The sequence below is a fragment of the Phodopus roborovskii genome, unplaced genomic scaffold (assembly GCF_943737965.1).
Source record: "Phodopus roborovskii unplaced genomic scaffold, PHOROB, whole genome shotgun sequence".
NCBI lineage: Eukaryota > Metazoa > Chordata > Mammalia > Rodentia > Cricetidae > Phodopus > Phodopus roborovskii.
The window spans coordinates 2,565,963-2,591,231 of NW_026126693.1; the positions used below are offsets into that span (position 1 = coordinate 2,565,963).

At 39.2% G+C, this 25,269-nt stretch overlaps 1 protein-coding gene across 1 annotated transcript in view; it reads left to right on the forward strand.

Moving 5' to 3' along the window:
* Positions 1–25,269, forward strand: part of Magi2 (membrane associated guanylate kinase, WW and PDZ domain containing 2) — a 1,383,694-nt gene that overhangs the window by 1,312,883 nt on the left and 45,542 nt on the right. Inside the window, exon 21 of the mRNA XM_051174837.1 lies at positions 23,952–24,090. Coding sequence (XP_051030794.1) covers positions 23,952–24,090 — 139 coding nt within the window. The remainder of the gene's footprint in view (positions 1–23,951; positions 24,091–25,269) is intronic.

Here is a 25,269-nt window from a genome sequence, read left to right on the forward strand (position 1 = left end):
CTCCTAGAGGGAATTCTCCTCCATACACAGCCATACCTCTCAAGCATGATACTGAGCTTCACAACTTTCAGCTCAAAGGCATTACCTTTCCTTTCCTTTTTCAGCTCAACATTATGAAACTCATCACAAAGAATACATAGTAACCCATTATATATTCTACTACAGTACTCTCTCCCAACTATTGATTTATGTATCCATTTTCCTGCTGGAGAGTGCCATCTTTTACTATTTAAAATGTTATCACTAAGGAAATTCTTTGAAAGGTCTCCTGACATGAATTGGCAAGATTTTCTCTAAGGTGCGTCCCGGGAACTTGAATTATGTATCTGAAAGACTTCAAAATTGTGAAATGATGCCAGAAACTTTTTCAAATACTGTACCCAATACATACATTTCTATATCCAGTGTGTGAATTAAGTTTATATTCCTATAGTGATATGAAACAGTATATGATTATGGTTTTATTTCCTTCCTGATTACTAATCAACAACTCTTCATATTTGAGTCAGCATTTTTCCTGTGATATATATGTTGATATCTCTTACAAACTTTTTAATTGTTATCTTAGTGTTTCCTTGTTTTTTATATTTTCTAGCTATTAAGTATTTATTATATGTTTCAAGTATCTTTTCCAAGTTTGTGATCACTCTTTTGTCTAAAATTTATTTTAATGAAATTAAGTTTATAAATCTTTCAGATCAAATATCAAAATTCCATACTGTTTGTATTTTTGTACTTTAAGAAATTCTGTCCTATTTTAAAGTCCTACTTTTTTCTAGAAGATTTAAGGTTTAAATTTTCATGTTGAAATCCATAATCCACTTGAAATTTTTATATAAAGCTCAAGGTAGCAGTTACCTTTAAAGATCTTCATCTACAACACTTAGTTGATTCTATTCATAGCAAAATTTAATCACAGACTATAAGAACATTGTCTTAGGATTTCTATTGCTGTGAAAATATATCATGATCACAGCAACTCTTAGAAAGAAAAATCATTTAATTGGGGTAGCTTAAATTTTCAGAGGTTTAGTCCATTACCTTCATAGTGGGACAGGGTGTCCTGCAAACAAACATGGCATTGGAGAGATAGCTGAAAGTTCAACATCTTGCTCAAACAACAGGAAGTGGTTTGGCTCACTGGGCGTGGCTTCAGCCTATATGGCCTGCCTCCACAGTGACACACTTTCTCCAATAAGACGACACCTATTTCAACAAAGCCATACCTCCTAGTAGTGCCACTACCTCTGGGGGTCATTTTCTCTCAAACCACCACAATATGTAATACTATGTTGCAATCATATTTGTATCTCCACTCTCTTCACACTTCCATTTAATAAATACCCAGGAAGGTTTTCTGTCAGAGCACCATGGCCTTTGGGCTTCTCTTGATGCCTCATTCCTGGGATGACCCTTCTTCAGCACAGAACAAAGAGTACCATGGTCCTCCTTCGTTTAGTTGGGTAGCCTCTTTCTTCATCCTGTCCCCTACAGACATTTGCATGAGCGGTTTCCATGCTTGGTCCCCCACATGCAGAGCTGAGATGCAGAGCTCCTAGAAAAACAGAGTTGGTGAAGGTAAATCATTTGTTTTGCTTTGGTTCACCAGGCCTTATAATGTGCCTCCCTGGAGTATAAGGAATTCAGGTAAATATTCCAACATAGAAACCCTCATTCTAGGCTGTGTTCGCATGATCTGGTATGGCTCAGACATCAAAGATCATGAAGAGGAAGCTGGGAATGTAGCTCAGTTGGTAGAGCGCTTGTCTACTGCACATAGGCCCTGGTTTCAAACCCTAACACTGAACAAACACATCTTTAAGAAATACCTGTTGTGGCTTCAGCTGCCAGTTTGCTTTCATGCAGACTACCAATCCTGTGAATTTTCTTTGCTTTTCAACTACCAGTATGAGCTAAGATGGCACCAAATACAACAAGCATAAAGTTCTTTTCAGAATCAGGCAAGTGTGAAAGAGAAATCTTTGCATTCGTAGCCTAGACATACTCAGTTGTAATTTTTATGCTTTCTATTCTAAGCAACTTAGCATGTATTTATTCATTCTTTTTAACCAGAGTAAACATTTCTAAAAATGCAGATAAACACTGCAGATCACTGAGGGTCATAAAATAGCTTAAGAATTATGAGCCTGGATTTTGGAAGATTGTGGCTTAGTCATTAAGAACTGAGTAACATCAACTTTGCCATCGTGTCAGGGAAATGTACCTTGTAGAGTTTTTGTACTAATTAAATGTGGTGATTGATAATGTTAAAATACTACTTCATGCATTCTAAGTCATTAATCAATTAAAAATAATGATGGCTTAAATAATAAATAGGAAAGAAGGAAAATAAGATTGATGAGATGACTCAATTCCCATGCTTTGGAGGTATATGTCTATGTAGATCAATAACAAAATCAAGGTTGAGTGTAGTAAGGGAATATAACTGTCATAACTATATTTTTAAACCAGTCAATGAAATACAACCTGGCAATTAAATACGTTCAAGAGAAGATTTGGATCTACTATCAAAAATTAGACTTTCTTTCTTGATAGTATTCCAACAAACAAGGTAAATATTCCTAAAACTTGCAAGACAAGGGATGTGACAAGCACAAACCCCACAAAATGACACAGTACAAGAAGAAAGGACTGTCTGTATGCCCAGGGAAAACACCATTAAACAGAGTGGTTATGGTGGACAGACAAAGGCTGTCACTAAAAAGAGGAGTGTACTAGGACTTAAGAATACTGGAGCCTTTCTCAGAGAATGCTGGCCATTAAAGAGATTAAAGTGGTTGGCTCTGGAGGATGAGAAGAAGAAAAGGGGCCAAGTGAGTCAGGGCTAAGCCAATTTTGTTATAAGAACAATAGAATTGTGTACTTATATTCTTATAATAAAAGGAGGGGCTTGTTAGGCTGAGAGTATGCATTAGTGGTAGAACACTTGCTTAGCATGCACAAGATCCTAGGTTTGATTCTCACCACAAAAAAAAAAAAAATGCTTCCTGTGCAACCTCACAGAAGCACTGATCATCTGCAATAGGAAAGTGAGTTGTATCCCGGAGAGACACCTCAGGAAATGACATTTAAGTGGGGCCTTTGTGGAACTTCATCAGCTGGACATGAGGAGAAAGAAGGCAAAGTCCTGGTAGCAGGAATAGTACATGCCAGATGCATTGTCCTCACGTGGAAAAGATACAGATAATCCCAATAAAAGATTCTAGCACTCCAGAGAATCCCTGGGGAAGGAGGGTAATAGGACAAAAGGCCAGGAAAATGGCTCAGAGAGTGAAGGTCACCACTGAGCCTAATAACCAGAGTTCAGCCCTCAGTAACACATAATGAAAGGAGGCAAGAAAACGCTGCAAGTTGTCCTCTGACCTCCACATGTACTCTGTGACATGGATGCCTTTATATGGGTACACACATGTGAACAAATACGTACACACATGCAAATACACACAAAACACACACACACACACACACACACACACACACAAAATTAACTAGTTAATTTTTCAAAGACAGGGTAAAGACCACCGCACATCCACATCACAGCCTCGAAGAAGAGGTGCTCTCGGGTCTTTCTTTTGGCATTTCTCTGCTAAGATTTCCCTTGTAAGAGAATTCCCACTAATTAATAGTGCCAGGTAGTGTGTTTAGTTCTTGCCTTGATTTCTATGCCCAAACTACTTTTAAGGTTTTTTTTATATATTATTTTGAAGTTTTAATATAGTTATATCACTTTGCAGTATAACTTGAGCTTTCTGGCCATGCAGTGACCCTTGAGCCCCAAATAAACACACAAATTCTTTGTGAAATTGTTGGCTGATGGTTTGAGCTTATTAGCTAGCTCTCTTTTTTAATTTAATTTTTTATTTTTATTTTACATATCAATCCTAATTCCCTCTCCCTCCCTCTTTCTCTCTCTCCTACGCTCTCGTGCCCCCCTCACCAACCTCCTTCCCATCCCCCACCCACTCCACATGTAGGGTGATGCCTTCCAGGAGAGCTCATCAAAATCCGTCAAGTCATTTGTAGTAGGGACTAGGCCTTCTCTCCTGTTTCTAGGTTAAGGGAGTATCCCTCCATGGAGGATATGCCCACAAGGTCCTTTTGTGCACCAGGGATACATCCTGATTCCACTGTCTGAGGTCCCTTAGACTGCTCAGTCCTTAGGTGAGACCCATGTTCAGGGGGTCTGAGTCAGTCCCATGCTAGATTCCCAGCTATCAGTCTGGGGGCCCATTAGCTCCTACTTGTTCAGGTCAGCTGTCTCTATGTGTTTCTGCAGCCTAGTCGTGTCCTCCCTCTCTGCATCTTGATTCCACTGTTTAATTGTGGGTGTTTGCTTCTGTTTCCATCAGCTACTAGATGAGGGCTTCATAATGGTGGATAAATTAGTCACCGATCTCATTATCAGGGAAGGACATTTATGGTAGCCTTTCCACTGTTGCTCAAATTGTTAGTTGGGATCAATCTTGTAGGTCTCTGGAGATTTCTCTAGAATCACTTTTATCTTCAAACCTATAATGGCTCCCTCTTTTATTATCTCTCTCTCTCATTCACTCTCTCTCTCTCTCCTCTCTCTTTCTCTTATCTATTCCTCCCCTGATTCAATTTTCCTAGTCCCACGTGCTTTCCTCTCCTCCCTTCTCTTTCTCCTAGCTCCCTCTCCACTCACTGTCCCCCACTCCCAATATGCTCAGGAAATCTTGTCCCTTTTCCCTTCTGTGAGGGACCTTATATGAATCTCTTAGAATCCTCCTTGTATCCTAGTTTCTCTGGCAGTGTGAATTATAGGCTGGTGATTCTTTGCTCTATGTTTAAAATCCATATATGAGCGAGTACATACCATGTTTCTCTTTTTGTGACAGGGTTACCTCATTCAGTATGGTTTCTTCAAGTTCTATCCACTTACCTACGAATTTCAAGATTCCATTATTTTTTTCTGCAGAGTAGTATTCTATTGTGTAGATGTGCCACATCTTCTTTATCCATTCTTCAATTGAGGGTGATCTAGGTTGCTTCCAGGTTCTTGCTATTTCAAATAATGCTGCATAAACATAGTTGAGCACATGTCTTTGTTGTATGGATGTGGATCATTTGGATATATGCCTAAGAGGGGGATTGCCAGGTCTTGTGGTAAACTAATTCCCATTTTCCTAAGGAACCGTCATACTGATCTCCAAAATGGTCAGTACAAGTTTGCACTGCCACTAGCAGTGAAGGAGTGTTCCCCTTTCTCCTCATCCTCTCCAGCACAGGTTGCTATTGGTGTTTCTGATTTTAACCATTCGGGCAGGAGTAAGATGGAATCTCAAAATTGTTTTGATTTGCATTTTCCTGATGGCTAAGGATATTGAGCACTTTCTTAAGTGTCTTTCAGCCTTTTTGGTTTCCTCTATTGGGAATTCTCTATTCAGTTCTGTACCCCATTTTTAATGGGGTTATTTGGTGTTTTGTAGACTAGGTTCTTGAGTTCTTTGTATATTTTGGAGATCATCCTTCTGTCAGATGTAGAGTTGGTGAAGATCTTTTCCCAGTCTATGAGCTGATGTTTGGTCTTGTCAACTGTGTCCATTGCCTTACAGAATCTTCTAAGTTTGAAGAAGTCCCATTTATTAATTATCGATCACAGTGCTACTGGGGGTTATGTTCAGGAAGCGGTCTCCTATACCAATTTGTTCAAGGGTACCTCCCACTTTCTCTTCTAAGAGGTTCAGTGTGGCTGGATTGATGTTGAGGTCTTTGATCCATTTGGACTTGAGTTTTGTGCATGGTGATAGACATGGGTCTATCTGCAGTCTTCTACACACTATCATCCAGTTGTGCCAGCACCATTTGTTGAAGATGCTTCCCTCCTCCCATTGTATACTTTTAGCTGTTTTATCAAAAATCGGGTGTTCATAGGTGTGTGGGTTAATATCAGGATTTTCGATTTTATTCCATTGGTCTACCTGTCTATTTTTGTGCCAGTACCAGGCTGTTTTCAGGACCATAGCTCTGAGGTAGAGCTTAAAGTCAGGGATGGTGATGCCTCCTGAAGTTCTTTTATTGTACAGAGTTGTTTTGGCTATCCTGGGTCTTTTGTTTTTCCATATAAAGTTGATTATTATCCTTTCAAGATCAGTGAAGAATTGTGCTGGGATTTTAATGGGGATTGCAATGAATCTGTAGATTGCTTTTGGCTATATTGCCATTTTTACTATGTTTATCCTACCTATCCAAGAGCATGGGAGATCTTTCTACGTTCTGGTATCTTTAATTTCTTTCTTTAAAGACACAAAGTTCTTATTATATAGGTCTTTCACTTGTTTGGTAAGCATTACCTCAAGATACTTTATGTTGTTTGTGACTATTGTAAAGGGTGGTTTTCTCTCATTTCTTTCTCAACCCCTTTGTCATCTGAATAAAGTAGGGCTATTGATTTTTTTTTTTTTGAGTTTATTTGTATCCTGCTAGTTTGCTGAAGGTGTTTATCAACTGTAGGAGTTCCCTGGTAGAGTTTTTTGGGTCGCTTATGTAAACTATCATATCATCTGCAAATAGTGAAAGTTTGACTTCTTCCTTTCCGATTTGTATCCCCTTGATCTTCTTTTGTTGTCTTACTGTTTTTAGCTAGCTCTCTTAATTGCTAATCCATTTCTACTAATCCATGCATTTCCACCTGATCTTGCCTTACTGGAAAATACCAGACTTGCAACTCCTTTGCCTGCTACATGATGACTGCTCAGCGTCTCTGCAGAGATGTTTCTTTGATGAGGGTTGAGAAATTGTGCTTATCTGTGAGCATAATGTCGTTGGCATTATGCAGGTTTAGTACAGTGGTCATTGCCCAATCTATTCTTGATACTGTGATATTTTTTTCTTTGTTTACTAGTCTTAAAATTTTTCCCAGCTTTATTGAGTTATTACTGACAAAGTATTATATATATATGTATATATATAATATATATATACTTGAGATTTTCAATGTGTTGTTTTCATATCAGTAGAGTTCATACATTTATTTGTATAATCTAATTAATATATCCATCATCAAACAAAGCTAAATGGAGGGAGTTGGTTTCATTTAAGACATATGTGTGTGTGTGTGTGTGTGTGTGTGTGTGTATGCATTGTAGCTACAGAAGTATATGTTAGTCACTAGAACTTATATCTTATACCAAATGTTTTTTTCCCCTTTACCCATTTCTTCTCATTTCTCTAACCCCTTAGCTTTTAGCAACCATCATTTTACCCCTTTTGTTTTTCATATTTCTGGAGTCACCCAGTTACAGATGTCACCATAAAAGTGATTCCCTACAGTATTTGTTTTTCTGTGTCTGGGATGTCAGGTTGTTTGTTTTGTTTTTAAGTTTTAAGGGACCACCATATTGTTTTCCACAATGGTTGTGCCACAGTACTTACATTTCTAGCAACTATAGGCAAGGGTTTCCTTCCCCCACACCCTTGCTTCTAATCATTAACTCTTGTCTTTTCAACAATAGCCATCCTAATAAAAGTGAAGAAATTGAATGTATTTTAAGTTCTGTGCCCTGATAACTAGTGAGGACGAGCATCTTTTCATGTTCGTGTTTCCCATCCATAAATTTTCTTTGAGGAAATGTCTTTTTAATTCCTCTTCTTGTCATGTCAACTGGGTTAGTAATATTTGCTATGGGAGTACATGATCCCCTTACATACTTCGGATCCTAACTGCCTCTCAAATATATGATTGGCCAGCATGCCTTCCTACTCATAAGCTGTCTTTCCTTCATTAGCTGCTATTTGCCATGCACAATCTTTTTAGCTAGATATAGTCCTACTTTTTTGTATTTGCCTCGTTGCCTTTGAGTTTTGTGTCATATAGAGAGAAAAATGGAAAAAACAATAATCAAAAAGCTTATTCCTTAGTTTGCTTCAAGCATTTCACAGCTTCAAGTCCTACATTTAAGTCTTTAATTCACTTGGAGTTGATTTTTTTCTATGTGGTATAAAGGTCCTGTTAGTATTCAGGCATTTGTACTGTCCTGCCCTTAGGGTTCTGACAGGATACACCCTCAGCTGCAGCCACTAAGAGCAACACCTACATATATTCACTATGTTCCCTTTTTAAATGGCCCTGCCCACCTCCCATCCCTCTTTCTTTCTTTCTCTCCCTTTCTCTGTCTATCTGTTCCCCTCCCCTTGCTTCTCTACCCTTATCTCCTGCTGCACCTGTCCCCTCTCCCCCTTTTTATGATCCTTTTCCCTAATAAAACCCCTCTGCTTGAACCCACTCACATGGCATCTTTCTCTCATGTGATGCTTTTCTTAAATTACAACAGGTCCAATGTATTCATTTCCATGGAGATACCTGTTTTTCTAACTCTATTCATGGCATAGTTTTTGTACCTTTGTAAAGATTAGTTAGCTATATTTGCACATACTTACCTGGAAAATATGGGCTTTTTCCTATGTTTGTAAGTCTACTATTTTGTAGTTCTGTACAGTTTTAATTACTATAGCTTTGCACTAAGGCTTTAAATCACTATGTGATGCCTCTAGCTGTATTCTCCATTCTCAAGATTACTTTAGCTTTCTGGAATATTCTGTGGTCTGTGTAAATTCCAAAGTCAATTTTTATTTTTCTGTCTCTGTAAAAGTTGTCACTGGAATTTTTATAAAGACATTGATTCTATAGGTCTCTTTGGATAGTAGAGACATTTTAACAATATGAATCCTTACTCTCACCTAAGTATATATTACGTCTTATCTGTCTCTTCCTTAATTTAGTTTATCAACATATTATGAAAAATAATACTACGAGATACAAATCTTTTAGTTGTATCTTTCACCTCATTGGTTTAATATTTCCTTAGTATTTTTGGAGCTATTGTAAATGATGGTTTTTCCCTTCATTTCTTCTCTATTAGCTAATTTTTAATGTATGGGATCACAATTCTTTTTATATGTTGTCTACCCTGCAACTGAACTATTAGTTCTAACAGGATTTGGGTTGATTTTTTTTTTATTTTTTGTTATGTTTTGTTTTTGTAGATCCTGTATTTGCTACTTTAAAAAATGTGCCACATACTTCTTCATTTCCAATTTTCATGTATTTTATTACATATTCTTGCTTGGTCTATGTAGGACTTCTAGTACTATACTTAACATGGGCAATAAGAGTGAGCATCCTAGGTGCTGACACTGTGGCTTAGTTCATAAAGTTCTTGCTTACCATGTGTGACACCTTGGGTTTAGTCCCTGGTACCACATAATCCAGATGTGCACTCCTGTGATACTGGCACTCTGGAGGTGCAATCAATAAGATCAAGAGTTCAAGACCATCTTAAGCTATATAATATATCAAGACCAGCCTGGGCTGCATGAGTTCCTATCACAAAAAGAACAAGAGTGATCATCTAGAGGGATATTTTTCAGTGTTTCATCACAGAGACAATTTCAGGGCATGAGTAGGATGAAAGAATGATAGAAAAAGATAACTCATGTAAATGGAAAGAGAATCAAGGTGTATGTGTATCAGAAAAAAAAAATACCTTAAATAACTAACAGGAGACAAAGGCATTGTAAAAAAAAAGATGTAAGGATGAATTGTGCTCAACCCATTAAGAAAATGTAATAATTATAAATATAAAGACATCTAACAACAGAGTACATAAATATATAAGTCAAATACTAGGGAAAAAGGAATATAAATGATCAATATATGTAAATTTTCCATTTATCTCTCAAATATCCATGTAAAAATGGCTCTTATCCTAAGAAAAGTAAAACTAGAAAATAGAAATGCATTGTAAATGTCCAAGAGAACATGGCAGCAGTTAGGCCAAATGGATAGACAGCCTGCCAGACAGACCTACCTATGTCAACAAGTGTTTGATACAGTAAGGGGTCTTACTGAATAAGAACCTGGGAAAGATTTTTTTTTTAATTTCATGTTTATCTCTATTATAATAAGTGTCATCAGTTTTCTTAGAAAGGCATAATACTACCTCTCCCATGGCATACAATGCTTTCAAGAGCATGCTGAGAAGATCTTAATTTTAAAAAGGATGAGTGGCTTTTAAATGGTCCACACATAATTCTGATGTTATTCCTGGATAAAACCCATTCTGAACAGCCCATGGGGCAAGAAGCAGATCACTATTGCAAGATACACAATATAAAGCAAAAATTTCATCCCTTTTAGACTCAGTCTTCACCAAATGTTTTACTAAAAAATAGTAGGGTGGTTAATATAATTCTACTTTAATTTATATGACTAATTTTTATAAGAAAAAAAAACTTTTCATTTTCTAAAGAGCTCCTAATTAGCTGTGGAATAATGCCTAGCAAAACTTTTGTCTGTATATTGAAATTAAGATGTTTGACTAAGTAATTGGTACTTAGTGAATTTTTCTTACCTCACAAGTGAAATGGGGAAAAGAAGTGAAGGCATTATTAAGCCTGAATTTTGGTCATTTTTTTACTGGGTGGGACCTAAAGATTTTGGAAACCACTTGTATTTGAAAATGAAATTGCATTTGAAATGGAGATAAATTAATGCTATCCAGAGCACATAATTGTTAAAATTTTTATGAATTACAAGAGCTACAACCCAAAAAGAAATAATGAGAAAAGCACAGAAGGAAAAAAAAACATTTTTTAAAATCAAAGAAACCCAAAGGATTTTCAAAACTCTGAAACGATGCTTACCATCATGAAAATACAAATTAAAGACCCAAATAGTATTGTCATTTTTCAGGTTGGCAAAAGCTAAACTATTAAAAATTTAAAAACCCTGGCATTTCTAAAAAATGGCAATAACATGAGGGACTAGACACTCTTGTTTGTTAGTGATGGTAGTGTAAATTGGTGTGTACTGGAGAGAAAATTAGCAACATCCAATAAATTTGGATGTATATATTTACCTGTAAGTTAGCAACTTCACCATTATGTTTATACTGTGGCTTTACTCATATACACTGGAAAACAATATTTACTTTTAAATGGGTTTTCATTGTAAGTACTGAATGTCGAAGACAGTCCCAGATGGATATCAATAGAATAAACAAGTAAGTATTATATAATAGTTTAAATGGGTAAAGTGTATTTTATGCTTAGATACATTTCAACAACATAACATTAAATTTAAAAGGGAAGTTACAGAATCATATATGTGATGTTACTCATATAAAACTCTAAAGCATTCCAGCATTATTTATTATTCACAGTACACACATGTCCCAAAGTCATAAAGACATTCACCAAATGCAGAGAAGAAGGTAGGCCAGGCTTGCTGCCAGCAACTCTGGATTGCTCAAGGGAATGAAGCCCTTCACCAGAGCCTATCCAGAAGATGAGGAGGGGAGGAAGGGAGAGAGGGAGGGAGGGAAAGAGGGAGGGAAGAATGGAGTTCAGAACATGGGAGAATAAAACTGTTTATCCACTGAAGTAACTCAACTCTTCCATCTATCTAGTCTGCATTGAAAAGGGAACAGTGGGGGGGGGAGGTTCTTGTGTGGCACTGCATTATACCTTTTAATGGCCTAAAATGTTGAAAAATAATGGAATTGAACAACTACCCAGCAGGAAAGGGACAGGGGCTGACAGAGCACAGCTGCTACCAGTTATTGGACAAATTAATCAATTTTCTGTGTATGCCTCAGTGGCCAGAGACAGTTTAATCAAACCACTTACATTAACAATATGATGCTCTTAGAAAACAAAGGTGATTAGAAAATAAGGACTTGACATCGGAATAAGCCTACAGGACTGCTTTCCTAGAAAGAGCAATAGAGCTAGGGATTTGTATCTACATATTTGTTTTCAGTCCTGTTGGTATCAGAGAGAACACTTTGTAAGATGACTCTGAAGCATCACAAACAACATTGGTAAAACACAGGGCTGTTCTGATGATGCAGGGACCAGTGTCTAAGAGTCTCAGCACGGTGGTGAACTGGGGCAGGCCTGGGAAGCCATCCCTGAGACATATCCAATGCTCTCCTGAAGGCGTAAAAAGACATGAAGGAAGTGATGGTCCAAGAGAGAAATCTGAGGTGCCAAATGGAAACAGGAAACATCATGAAGTGGATCAAAATGGTCCTCAAATGCTCACACGGTGTTAAGGGGATTAGTCTTTGTTAAGAGGTATAAAAAATTACAAGAGAGAGGGAGAGGGAGGGAGGGAGAGAAAAGTGTAAACAAAAGTATGACAGGTAGTTCAAATTAAATAATCATGCAGAAAATTAATTTGATATCTCTATACCAGTTCCTCTTACTCTGTTTTTCATTAATCAGCTCCCTGAGGAACAGTAGAGACATTTCTATTCCAGATTTAACTCTAAATTCTTCCCTCAGTTCTCTCCCATCAAAGATCTGTTTGTTCATTTCAGAATTAAGTGTGATCATGTTTCTAACACAGCTCAAAAGAACCTGGCCTAAGCTATGTTGAACACATGGAAACTGTTGTAAAGGGCCAGTGTTTTTCATTTGGGAGGCTCACAATGTATAAAACCAAGAATTTTACATGGAGACAAAACCCTAAATGCATGGATCTGGTAGCCTAAGAATAGATTCACGTAGAGAACTGAGAATTATTTGAACCTAGCTGGGATGCATGATAGAATATTATCATTTAGCTGCCTCTTACCTCCTAAGTCTTATGTACAAGCAAGTGGTCCTCTGGGCTCTGAACATTCCCAAATGAGGTGAGTGTTCAAATCCTCATATCAAATCATGGTTCTTCTCTCCATTCAACATCCTATGCATTTCATTAGATGCAGGAGTCAGTTTTCAAAAACAAGAAGGAGAAAACACTTGAGTCAAGATATGTATGGGGACTCCTTTGAGCATCCTGAGAGCATCACCATTTTGTTAATCCAAGAGTTCTTACCCTAAACTGCAAAGTGGGAGAGTTCCAAAAGTACAATGCAAAGCTACCATAATCCAGGGGCTTTTTAGTCTCATGATTTACAAAAGCTTTAGAGTTTTATTTCCAATTAACCTATCGATAGTGATGTCACTTAAATACTCCTAAGGAATATTATCTGCTCATTATTGCCAGAAAACATGCTGCCCAATTTCATAGCTCAGCTGTTCTCATGCATGGATGGACAATCTGAATTAACTCAAACAGAAACAAGACTTTTAGACACTCGGCTACATTCCTAGTTGCAAAATTTAAGTAATTAATATGTGACTTTAAATAGTAAAAGAAAATTAATGGATAATGTTTATTTTATGTATCATAATGATGGTGGCACAGTGCTCCTCTGGCTTACTATTTATTTAGCACCAGTACTTCAATAGAAAAATTATTATAATCAACACACTCATTGCTGTTAACACTGAATATCATGGCAATGAGTAAAGGCTCTCTGGGAGCTGCCTTGAAATTAAACTCTCAATGAATGACTGCACATCCATTATGGCCATGATAGTGGCCCCCAGTGCCTGCTATTGCTGTGATTTTTCCTGTTTATGTACTCTATGTGCACACTTCAAGCACTGCACAAGGACATGCATAATGCTGCTGGTCTGAGACTCCATGTAGTTTGTACAGTTATCTGAAGAAAAAAGGTTAAATTGATCAGGGACATTCAGAGCCATTCATTGTTTATACACAGTTACAGCTGTTCTCACTTCACATCTGCTGAATTCTCACTAATAGGATGGCCTGTGTATTAGAGCTACTTGGGACATGTGATTGTATATATTGTATTAGCCTATTTAACTATACAAAATAATGGGTTTCATTATGATGCTTTCAAGCACATACTCTGATTATATTCACCCTCATTACTCCCTCTTATTTTTAAGCAATACCCCTGTCTTAGAGGTACTATTGCTGGAAGGAAACACCATGACCAAAGAAACTTGGGGAAGAAAGGGTTTATTTGGCTTACTCTTCCATATCACTGTTTATCATTGAAGGAAGTCAGGACAGGAACTCGCACAGGGAAGGACCCTGGAGGCAGGAGCTGATGCAGAGGTCATGGAGAGGAGCTGTTTACTGACTTGCTTCCCATGGCTTGCTCAACCCATCTTATAGAACCCAGGATCACCAGCCCAGGGATGCCACCACCCATAGTTGGCTGGGACTTCCCCCATTGATCACTAATTCAGAAAATGCTGGATCTCATTCAGGCATTTCCTCAACTGAGGCTCCTTCCTCTTTGATGAGTCTATCTTGTGTCAAGTTGACACAAAATTGGCCAATACAACCCCAAAGGTAAATGGTTAACCATAAGCATCTCTATTGTGTCTCATTTGAGTAATGAGCAACACTGTGCCTGCCATCCTGAGGGTACTAAAGTAATCTCAGAAGGAGTAGAGATAGAGAGCCCACAGTTGTCCTTGTACCCCCACGACAAACTATGTGTTTCCCATAGTTCCCTTCTTTTCTCTAAAGCTCAGAGTACTCACTTAAAGGAAAATAAAATCCAGAGGAAAAAAGTGGGTACCTTGCCTCTACTGCTGTGTATGATTTGTGGGTATCTTTCTGCTATAGAAGAGTATCTGAGAACCACTTATGGAAGACCAGCAATATCTTTCTTTCTGTTCTGTGGTCTCAGAAGTCCAAGATAAAGGTGCCCAAATCTGGCATGACCTCTCCTCTGTGTCAGCAGGGCAGAAGCCAAAAATGCAAATGGATCAACCCACAGTCAAGGCCCTTTTTACCTATCCATTAATCATGATGGAGCTCTGGGGGACTAACACCTGCCCAAAGGCCCTGCCCCCAACACTGATGTGCTAAGAACCAGGTTTCCTGTACAAGAATTCAGGAAACTCATCCCAGACAATAGTGGCAAGTAACAAATAATGACTATCACCAGCTGTTCCCACTCCTTGTTCACCCCCATATTTATTTTTCAAAAAGTCACTTTGCTCACTTGCTTAAATATACATGTACACAGATATACAGACATGCACATGCTAGATGCTACAAGAGATACTACAAAAACACAGAGCATGCTCTCTGCTCAATAGCTGGACTCCATGGGTAAATTAGAAGTTCCATAGGAGTTTATTTCCTGTGCTTCTCATGGGAAGAATCACTACATCTGCTTTTAGCCAGCTATGTAAGCTGACATAGCAATGCTAAAAGCAAAGGGTTGCTTGCACTTTGTGACTGTCTCCTTCAGGGACTTGGCACCGAAGCATCCTAGGGCTGGCAGCCTCTCATTGAAAGCTGAAGAAGACTGTGTTGATTTCTTACAATTATAAGTATTAGAAATATTAGAAATGCTTGAGGCTTTGTTTTCACAGAAGTCAAACTTTAGTTTTTCCCAGAGTCAAGTAGGTTCATATTTATTTAAGAAATATTCATGAAGCTCTTGTCCCATTCCAAGAGTCTTTTATCAGCAGTGATGAAACACTAAGACACACCCTGCCTCAAAGCTCTCAGCCATGAGTGCTCAGGTCTCATAGTCTCCTCTATCTCCCACATGCTATCATCTCTCTTCTGTGTCCCCTCTTCCACCAGTGGGGACAGCACCAATCTTTGCCCCTTTTATAAGTAGATTTTTCTCTTTATTATTTTAAAGCAATATAGTACAGTACTGCCTGGAGGTACAAAGACCTAGCCCAAGTTCTCAAGAGTTTATAATTTTGTCACTTGAGGGGTGGGAAGCCCTGAGTGCTAGCAAAGAGGCAAGGCACAATATATTGGGACCAGAGAAAAAGGAGGAGGAATTGTCCCTACAACAGCCAGTGATACCTTCATGGAGAATCTGAGTAGAACCCTGATGAATGGCCATGACTAAAAGATGAGGTTCAAAGGCAGGAAAAACAGCAAAAGTGATAAGGTCTGCTGAAGATAATATAAAAAAATATTTAAGAAGCCAAATAGGAAACCCAAGAAGGATAAGAAATAGGCCAGACCGGATGTAAGAGAGGGGTGAAAATACGCTACAGCATTAGAGGCTTTCGGGCGCATAAGGAGCCGCATAGCACCAGACTGTGCAAAGACCATGAGGATGAGGGCAGGTATTGGAAGAGGAGAGACACAAAACCAGAAGTGGCTGTATGACATGGTAGTGGGGACTTCTTGGTAGAAGTCCAAACAGAGGTCATGTGGACTGAAAGTGGAGTGGAGGCTAGAGGAAAGGAAGGGATGTAGCACAATTAATAAATGACCCAGTCACAGATATTGGGGTTCAAACTACAAGCTGAAGATCAGAGAAACAAAGCTGCCAAGCCAGTAGATCTTACCTCTACCCAGCTGAAATAGCAATCCTGTCTCCACAAATCCTGAGGCAAAAGGCTCTGAATTCCTATCTCTTTATATTTTTTCTCCACCCGGCCATATCCTCCTGCCTCCACCTCCCTATTGCCAGGATTAAAGGCATGTGATCCCAGGTGCTGAGATCACCTTTGTGTGAGCTGTTTCTTTCAGGACTGGATCAATTTTGTGTAGTCAGTGTAGCCTTGGTCTAACAGAGATGTGTCTACCTGGGATTAAAGGTGTGTGTCTGGCTTCTATGGCTAACTAGTATGGCTGCTTTGCTATTTTGATCTCTGGTGGCTTAAAAAAAAAATCATAAACAAAAATCACCACAAAGGGGCTGTTCCCACTCTCACTGAGGAAATGGCAAATGGCTAGACTCAAGGGTAGCTCTGAGGTCTTAGCCAAACACCGTTGACACTACAAAGGGGCTTTAAGGGACGTCCATGGTTAAAATGAAATATTACAACACAGTAAATTTCCCAAAAAACCACCTCTCCAATGCAAGTTGGGAAAAGTAAACACTATCCATCTTTGATGTCTTGCTCTTGAATTATTTCTTAATCCCCACATCTGCCATGCCACTTGTCATAGTCATTCACCATTTGTGGCTCTACCCCCACCCTGTATCAACTGCACCCCAATGTGAGTCCGTCCTTTATACCACCATCTCATCCAAGCCTGCTCCTTCCCAGCCCTGCCCCATGCGGTACCCTTGGGGTGACGGCTGTGTCTGGGTTACCCAGATACTCCTGGCCTCCAATCCGTTTCACTGGGTTAAAAGGGAGGCATCAAGTTGGCAGCATGGGCTTCTTTAACAGGCTTCCAGTATCCACAGACATCTGCTTGCCTTGGCTTCTAGCCCATTCCTGCATCCTCAGATCTATCAGTTTAGCATATTCTCTTCTCCATGACCTCTGCTTCTATTCTTTTATCTCTCTTAGATTTTGACTCTCAGGACTTCATTGGACCTAGACAGATATTCCATGATAACCCATCTCTCAAACCTTAACGTTGGGCTAGAGGTAAATCTCAGCTACCTCAGTGGTAGAGCTCTTTTCTTGCAAGTGTAAAGAACTGAGTTCAGTGCCTGATACAGAAAAAAAATGAGGTCTAGGCTGTCACTCAGTAGTAGAACACAGGGCCTCATATTTCATCCCTACCAATAGACAGACAAACAGACAAATGGTAGATAGATGATATAGATAGAATAGATAGATAGATAGATAGATAGATAGATAGATAGATAGATAGATATAGATTATAGATACAGGTATAGGTATAGATAGATATAGATAGATATATAGATATAGATATAGATATAGGTATAGATATAAGTATAGGTATAGGTATAGATATAGATATAGATATAGATATAGATATAGATATAGATATAGATATAGATATAGATGATATAGATATAGATATAGATATAGATAATCTTCAATGTCCTTTCCATGTAAAGTAATATATTCACAGCTTCCAGGAATTCAGAAGTAGAAGTCTAGGGGGTGGGAAGTAACATGACTGTATTTTTTCTACACCAACAAATGGCTGTGTGTGTGTGTGTGTGTGTGTGTGTGTGTGTGTGTGTTGCTGCTCCCTGCAACTGTGCTCTGGGCCTAGCAGAACTTCTCTCTGCAGCTCCAATTCCAAACAGGCAGCCGCTGTTTCATGGTTCTCTTTCTTGATCCCAGTAACTTCTCTTTATTTCCTCAGGCTTTTCAGGCTAGAGGTGGCAACAACGCCTCTCTGCTTACACAATAGTGACTCCACAACCCATTTCATTTTCTACCTATTCAAAGTGTAAAATAATGCCTTCATTAAATTATTCTCAAAGTTGTAGCCGACCTCTATGCATGGCTACCCATCTTGATATACCATTCACACTCTGACCTACATGGGCTACCATGTCAGGTCTAGAATAGGCGCACCCAAAGAGAGCCCACATGTAAATACAATATGAAAGATGGTTAGTTTCAGCAAAACAGGAATTGTTATTATGTACCAAAAGAGTAGCCACTGCTCGAAGTCCAGTTGGTGAATCCTCTGGGAAATAAGTATATCTGATTAGGCAAGAATGCAGAATAATACTCTCTTTTGCTTTCAATTGCATACAGGGACAAGAAATGACAGCCTGCACACAGTCTGAAGTTAAAGTTCCCTCTGTGATTTTCTTTTTGTTTATTTTTCAGTCAACTAGGCAGACAGACTTTATGACCTAACGTAAGTGATTTCTGGGCAACAGTAGAAACTTAGCTGGGCTGCCAATGAGAGCCTTCCATTCCTGCTCAGGCAAATGATTTTGAAACATTACCCAGCCTCTGTTTGCCTGAAGAGTTAAAGAGCATCTGAAAATGGAATGGGGCTGCTTGTGTTTTTCTCCTTTGTAGAAGCTGTTTCTGCTTCAACAAGCTTGCCTTTAAACTCTCTGTCTTCACATTCATGTCTGCTGCCACACTCGTGATTTCTCTGTATTAACTCAGGGTTTAAATTACCTGCCAAGTACCCAATGAGATTCTCTTCCTTAAGATTTCATCTAGAATCATAAAATCAAAATAGCATCCCTGGCCTATAAGAATGCCTGAGAGGCAGTACTTAACCACCCAAGAAGAATCTTTTGCCTCTCAGAGATATTTCTACAGAAACAATATTTGCCCTATTCCCTACTTTAACACTCTGTCAGTCAGCTGCCTCCCTCCTAGGTTCATTGTGCAACATTTACTACTGTATTCCTTTTCCTTCTTCTACCATGATGAAGAAGAAGAAGAAAATTATTGCCACAATTAGCAATAGATTGTATTTATAGATATGCTTTTTAGGTTATAAGGTGTTATGTATATATGCGATGTGTTACTCAATCTGGGTCCATATACTACTATAGGTGACATACACTATGAAACCAAGGTAAAATTCGCATTGTAAACCTCAACTAAATTCAGTTTGAGCACAGAATTAAATTAAATATCTGCAAAAATCCCTTCCTTCAGTCATCCATGCAGCCTTCTTTCTGGTAAACAATACTTAGAGACATTCCCCTGTGGCTGGACTCATGCTGTTGGGAAGCTTACAATATTAGACAGGAAAAGGCAATTCTTCTAAAGAAATGCACAGGAAAGGGGCATCCCAAGGCTGCTGGGATCCCACAAGCCCTTCTTGGATGATCTGGTAGCTGAGGATGATCTTAAGGGATGAGCAAGATGAACCTGTTTGAAATGAAGGGGAAGAGCGCCCAGGCAGATGGCATAAGCAGCATCTAAACAAGGACAGATAAGAGAAGCACTCTTGAATCCTCAGAGCGCCAGGAAGAGATGACCCAAGGGCATGCATAAAGCCAGAGAGAGCTCTTCAGAAGCAAGGCATTAACTGCAAGTAAGAGTTGTAAACAGTCTAATAAAACTGCATACACGATTGGGGTCCGGAGTATCTGCCAGGGAAAATGAAAGCTTTGATGGCAAAGACCGAGTTGTCACTTAAAGGCTGACTGCTTCTATGGCTGGGATACTGAATTATCTGTAATTTCACAATTTTTCCATGTTTAAATTTAGAGGCTTAAAGAATTGAATGAGAAATGAAGGCTTTGGAGCAGAGAGTACTCCCTGAGTCGCTGCCAAGGGCAGCTTGCTAATTAAAACGTCCAGCCCAGCAACACTCCACTGTAGATCAGCACACTGAATCAAAGACTGAAGTTTTCTTGAACTGTGACTACATCTTTTTAAGGGGTAAACATCAAATCATAAAAGTGCAGAAGATGCTACACTGCTCATGGTGGCCCTCAGAAACATACCGTGGCCTGTAACTTCTTAAAGCCACTGTGGTCCTCACCCCCATGTCCTCCTAGGGTTGTGTGCACTCAGGTGTTCACCTTGATCAAGGTCATTTCATGTTTCTATTAGGACAGATTTTCTTGAGATATATTCCAAAATTTCTCTTTTAAATGGTTACTGTGTCTAGAACATAATATAAAGACAAAAAGAAACTCAATTTTCAACATATAAATTAATTGAGACAAATAAAATTCACAGCTTGAACACTCTCAAACATGTTTTTCCATTTCCAATTGGGTTCCAAGTTTTCTCCATGGAAGAACCTGCTGACTTGATAGGCTCCTATCCCAGTGTGTAACAAGAACCAAGCTATGTGACAGGTAGCTATGTCCTATCCCTTTCAATCACTGTCTAGTGAGAGGAATGAGGTGGTTAACAAAACACTTGGTGGGACCCTTGGAAGTATGTTCACTGTAAATGGCTACTAACAGGGCTGGAGAGGTAGTTCAGAGGTCAGTGGACTGATAGGCACTAGGCGTGGACTCTGCTTCCAGCACTTTGGAATAGAAGAGGAGGAGGAGAAGAAGAATAATAGAATTATGACTCTTCCTCCTCTTCTTCCTTCAGGATTCAATTCTAACTTACCTCTAAGAGTTCGTTCAATTCACCTTTATGAAAATCTCATCTGATGTTCTGCAATACTATAGAAATTGTTACAATTTGGAAAGAATTGCTTAAGGCAATATTTCCAGAAAATTTGAGGTGTATGCTGAGGTACACAAAGCTTATGTCTTTATTTCATGAGAGTGAAAATATTGGCTGTTAACTGACAGCAAACCAAGCATGCCTTGCCTCAACCCTGAGGACCTACCTGCCAAGGAAATGTTGCAGGAACAAAGACACAATCAGTGGGAAAAACAGCCTGTAAGTGATGCATGTGACATTGATATGGGACCTGAGAATATTAGCCACAAATGTGGCCCATACTAAACCTCCCTGAAATAAGGACTTGAAAAGGTTATCTTTTATCCATGGATGTACTATTCTAAAGAAGCCAAGCTTCTCACACTGAACTATATACTCTGGTTTCATTTCACTCATGACAGTCATGAAACTAGGATCTTGTTTTGTAGCAGATAAGAGCCATTGATTGATAGCAATCTGCTACTAGCTAGGTATGGTGACACACGCCTTTAATCCCACCATTCTCAGAGGCAGAGGTAGGCAGATGTCTATGAATTTGAAGCCAGTCTGGTCTACATACAGAGTTCCACACCAGCCAAGGCTACATAGTGAAACATTGCCTTAAAAAACTAAACAAACAAGCAAACAAGTAATTAAATAAACTTATTGAGCATGCAGATGGCCATAAAGAGGTTGAAATGGAGCTTGTACTTAATGTATTTCTTATAAAGACTATTTATTGAGTCACATACTTTCTGTGTTACTTAGGAGTGTGACTGTATCCAGGGCTGGGTATGGTTATGTATACCTAGAATCTCAGCACTCTGAACATTGAGACTGGAGGATGAAGAGTTGAGAACCAGCCCAAATAACACAGTGAGAGAGGCACTATCTCAAAACCAATGTGTGTCAGTACAGAATTTAAAGTTGAAAGTTTAACATCTGAATTACTAATCACTTAAGTTCTGAGATTAACCTTTATCTGCCTTGGCCTTCTAGTAAGTAGAGAAAAAAAAAAGAATTTATCTATACAGCCTCAAGCAAGTGTGAGGATCTGGTGACAATTTTGTTAAAGAAAAGTCCACCGTGGTATAGGACCTGAGGTAGATGGGGATGTGGAATGGAATAGGTTATGCAAAAGGGAGACAAGCATCTCAACCTGCCTTACCCCAAGACACAGCTTTGCTTAATGATTGTTATTGCCCCAAGGGGACCACAGATAATATTTCTAAATCCCTTGGCTAATTTTTTAAATTTCATATTTTCTCAAACTACACAAGGTCTCAGGCCACACATGGGTTAAAATTTTAAGCTTTTTTCTTTCCATTTCCCTCTCCATCCCTCCTCCCCTCTATCTTTCCCTCTACCCCTCTTCCCTTCCTTCCTCACCTCCATCCCTCCTTCCCTACATCCCTCCTCCTCTCTGTCTCTTCTCTCTTTCCCTCTTCCCCCACCCCTCATCCCTCCATCTCTCCATCCATCCCTCTATCTCCCTGACCCTCTTTCCCTTCTTCCCTGCCTTTTCCCTTTCTCTTCTTCCTTGCCCCTTTCTCCCTCTCCTTGAATTTTGGAACACAGTATTTTAAAAATTCTCTAAGAATGTACAGCAGTCTTTGAAGTTTCATTTTAGTCACATATCTCTGTTAAAGACAGTTCTACAGTGAAAAGATTACAGAAGAGAACACATCAGTTTCTTCATCCTGAGCAACTGTGGGTTTCATATTAATTTCCATGCCATAGAACAGGAAGATGATGCTTTAGGGGCATACACTAGAAATTGGAGTAAAGTTAGATGAGATCAGAAAGTAGCGAGAGACCTTCTCCTGCCAACAAGTCCATCTTTCTTTGCAGTGGATGAAAATGAAGGAAGTCAGATCCCACATTTATTTAGAGAGTACATTAAAATAGTTAAACATAAAACTGTTGGAATGACTATGGAAATTCAGCAAACAATATCTAATCTAATGGATAATGAGACAGCCCTTAATTCACCATTTCAACCTCCCATCTTTCCACTCCACTCAGAGAAACCGTCCATCAGCTTGTTCCCATCAATTTACTCCATATTTAAAGAGAGTGCCCAATTGATGCCTTATAAACAAACCTGAGGTACCCTAAACTCAAACAGAACACCTTACATATTGGGGTTTTGCATATGATGACATTAACCTCTCATTTAGTCCTGCCTTCGGAGTTATTCTGTGTAATATGAATGCCACAGAAATGATGCCATCCTTTTCTGCTGCCCCAACACCAGGCCTCCAGAGGCCACCAAACACATGAAGGGAAATCCTTATTTGTAATTATATTGAAAAGGGTCTGGACCTCTGAAAGAATCTCTTTAAACAGAGATGTCACCTCCTTGTTAAGTGTGTTGGGGTTCTTACTGCAGTGCCCTGTTGCCATGGTGATAGCAACTACCTGCTCCTCTGTCTGCCTGATCTACTTGATTGTAGTTCTTGATTAAAACCATCTACAATGAAATTTTGCAAAGGAACTCATTATTATGTTTTCCCTGGCTAATTTGTCTTAAGTAACTTGCCCTGAAATTATATATATTTTAGTTCAAAGGCCCATGACAATAGCAGTCCTCTGGGCGTTAGGGTTATGTACGTAGCTGAAGCTCTTTGTTTTCTAATGTCTATTCACAAAAAGCTAAATGGGAATTTCTTAAGGAGCACAGGCATTTTTGATAATTCCAGAGGGAATGGTGCTTAACCAAACAGCTTCAGGTATGAGCATGGCAAAGATTTCATGAGAGCTTTAGTCATGTGGAGAGAACAGAGGGCCTCATTTTTAATTCAAGGGACAATGATAGGTAACTCATCATCAAGCTGGAGTATCAGCTAACTGCTGTTTACCATGAAGGCAGTATTGCAAAAGCACCCAGAGAAATTTAAATGATGCATAGCAAATATTCTCAGAGCAGCACAAAAACTAATCATTCCTTCCAACCCGCTAAACAGAAACTGTGCAAAGCCAAAGCCTGGTGATGTATTCAACGAAAAAGCCTTAGAATATTTACTTCTCAATTCAAAAAAAAAGCTGCCAGGATATTTTGAAGTATAATATCAAACCTATTTTCCATTTTTTTTAATTCCCAGTATTTTAACTGAGGCCCTTGCCATCCTAATTGTGGGTGATGCTGCCTCTGATGAGGTTAGTCACACTCAGGGTACAGCATGGATGACCCTTTTCTAGGAGGCCAACAAGCAGCACAAGTGCTCTTTAGAAGTGGGTGATGTTTGACCAGCTGGAAATGCACACCACGTGTGCCTGATTTCTTTTGCTTTACTTGACAGGTAGGAGATCAAATCATCGAAATCAATGGGGAGAGCACAAGGGACATGACACACGCCAGAGCAATAGAACTCATCAAATCCGGAGGACGAAGAGTGAGGCTGCTGCTGAAGCGAGGCACGGGGCAAGTCCCAGAGCACGGTGCGTCCGCATTTCCATTCACCCATGTTCTGCTTTCCCTGTGTTACAGATATGCAGGCTTCCTTTCTTTTTTTAATATAAAACTGCATCCATCCTCTATGGCTACCAGCATAGGTATTTACTGTCAGTAGATGGATAAGCACACATGTCAACTTAAGCCCCAGATGTATGTGTGCAGACTCCTTCTTTAGCTTGTGAAAGTAGGGAGTGTTTAAAGGAGCAAATGTGTGAGCTTACAGGGCATCTCTGAGTGTGCAGGGAGAGCCAGCACCACAATTAGACTGATAGTGCTCTGTTCATTTGAGTCTGCAGTAATTTACCAGTTTTTCTCTGAAATCACACATGCTTTAGACAATCCTATAGGATTACTAAATTGGGCCAAGGGATGAGCCAGAGCCAATCTTCGGGGTGTGAAATTTAAAATGCTAACTTCAGCTCATTCAACAGCTACATTTTCCTGGCATTTAGAGATGGTTCAAAAAATTCATTCCTGTGCTGTTTGCATATGCTTTTAAGAATGGTTTTTTCATTTTTTTTTAATAAAATGAAGCATTTAATTGGGGACTTGCTTACAATTTCAGAAGGTTAGTCCATGATCATCATTGTAGGTAGGGTTTGGGGCATAGCAAGACAGAGCATGGTAGCACTCATGGCATCAGAGCAGTAACTGAGAGCTACATCCTGATCTGCAAACAGAGAGAGAGAGAGAGAGAGAGAGAGAGAGAGAGAGAGAGAGAGAGAGAGAGAGAGAGAGAATGCACGCCTGGGTGGAAGAAGGCTTTAAAGTACATTTTAAATTTTAAATCACAGTTTGCTTTTTCAAGAATATTTAAAGTTGTTACTTCCCAGAAGCCTGTTGCCAGCATCACTGACAGTGGACAGTGCAGCTGACACAGCTTCGTGGTCCTCCTATGAAAAGCTTCACAACCCGAACTGTCTTTAAAAGTGTTTTCAGAGCCTAGGGGCGTGGCTCACTGTAACACACAGCCATGGGCTCTATCCCTGAGAAACAAAATAGAAACATTTGTCAGGGGGCATCAGACAGACAGAAAGACAGACATCAGTGAAGAGCCACACAGAACATGGGGTTGTCAACAGGAGTAAACCACATGCCTCAGTGACCCCTTCGCATCTGGCATCTGTAAGAAGTGATCCCCTCTCACCAGCAGCCCATTCCTA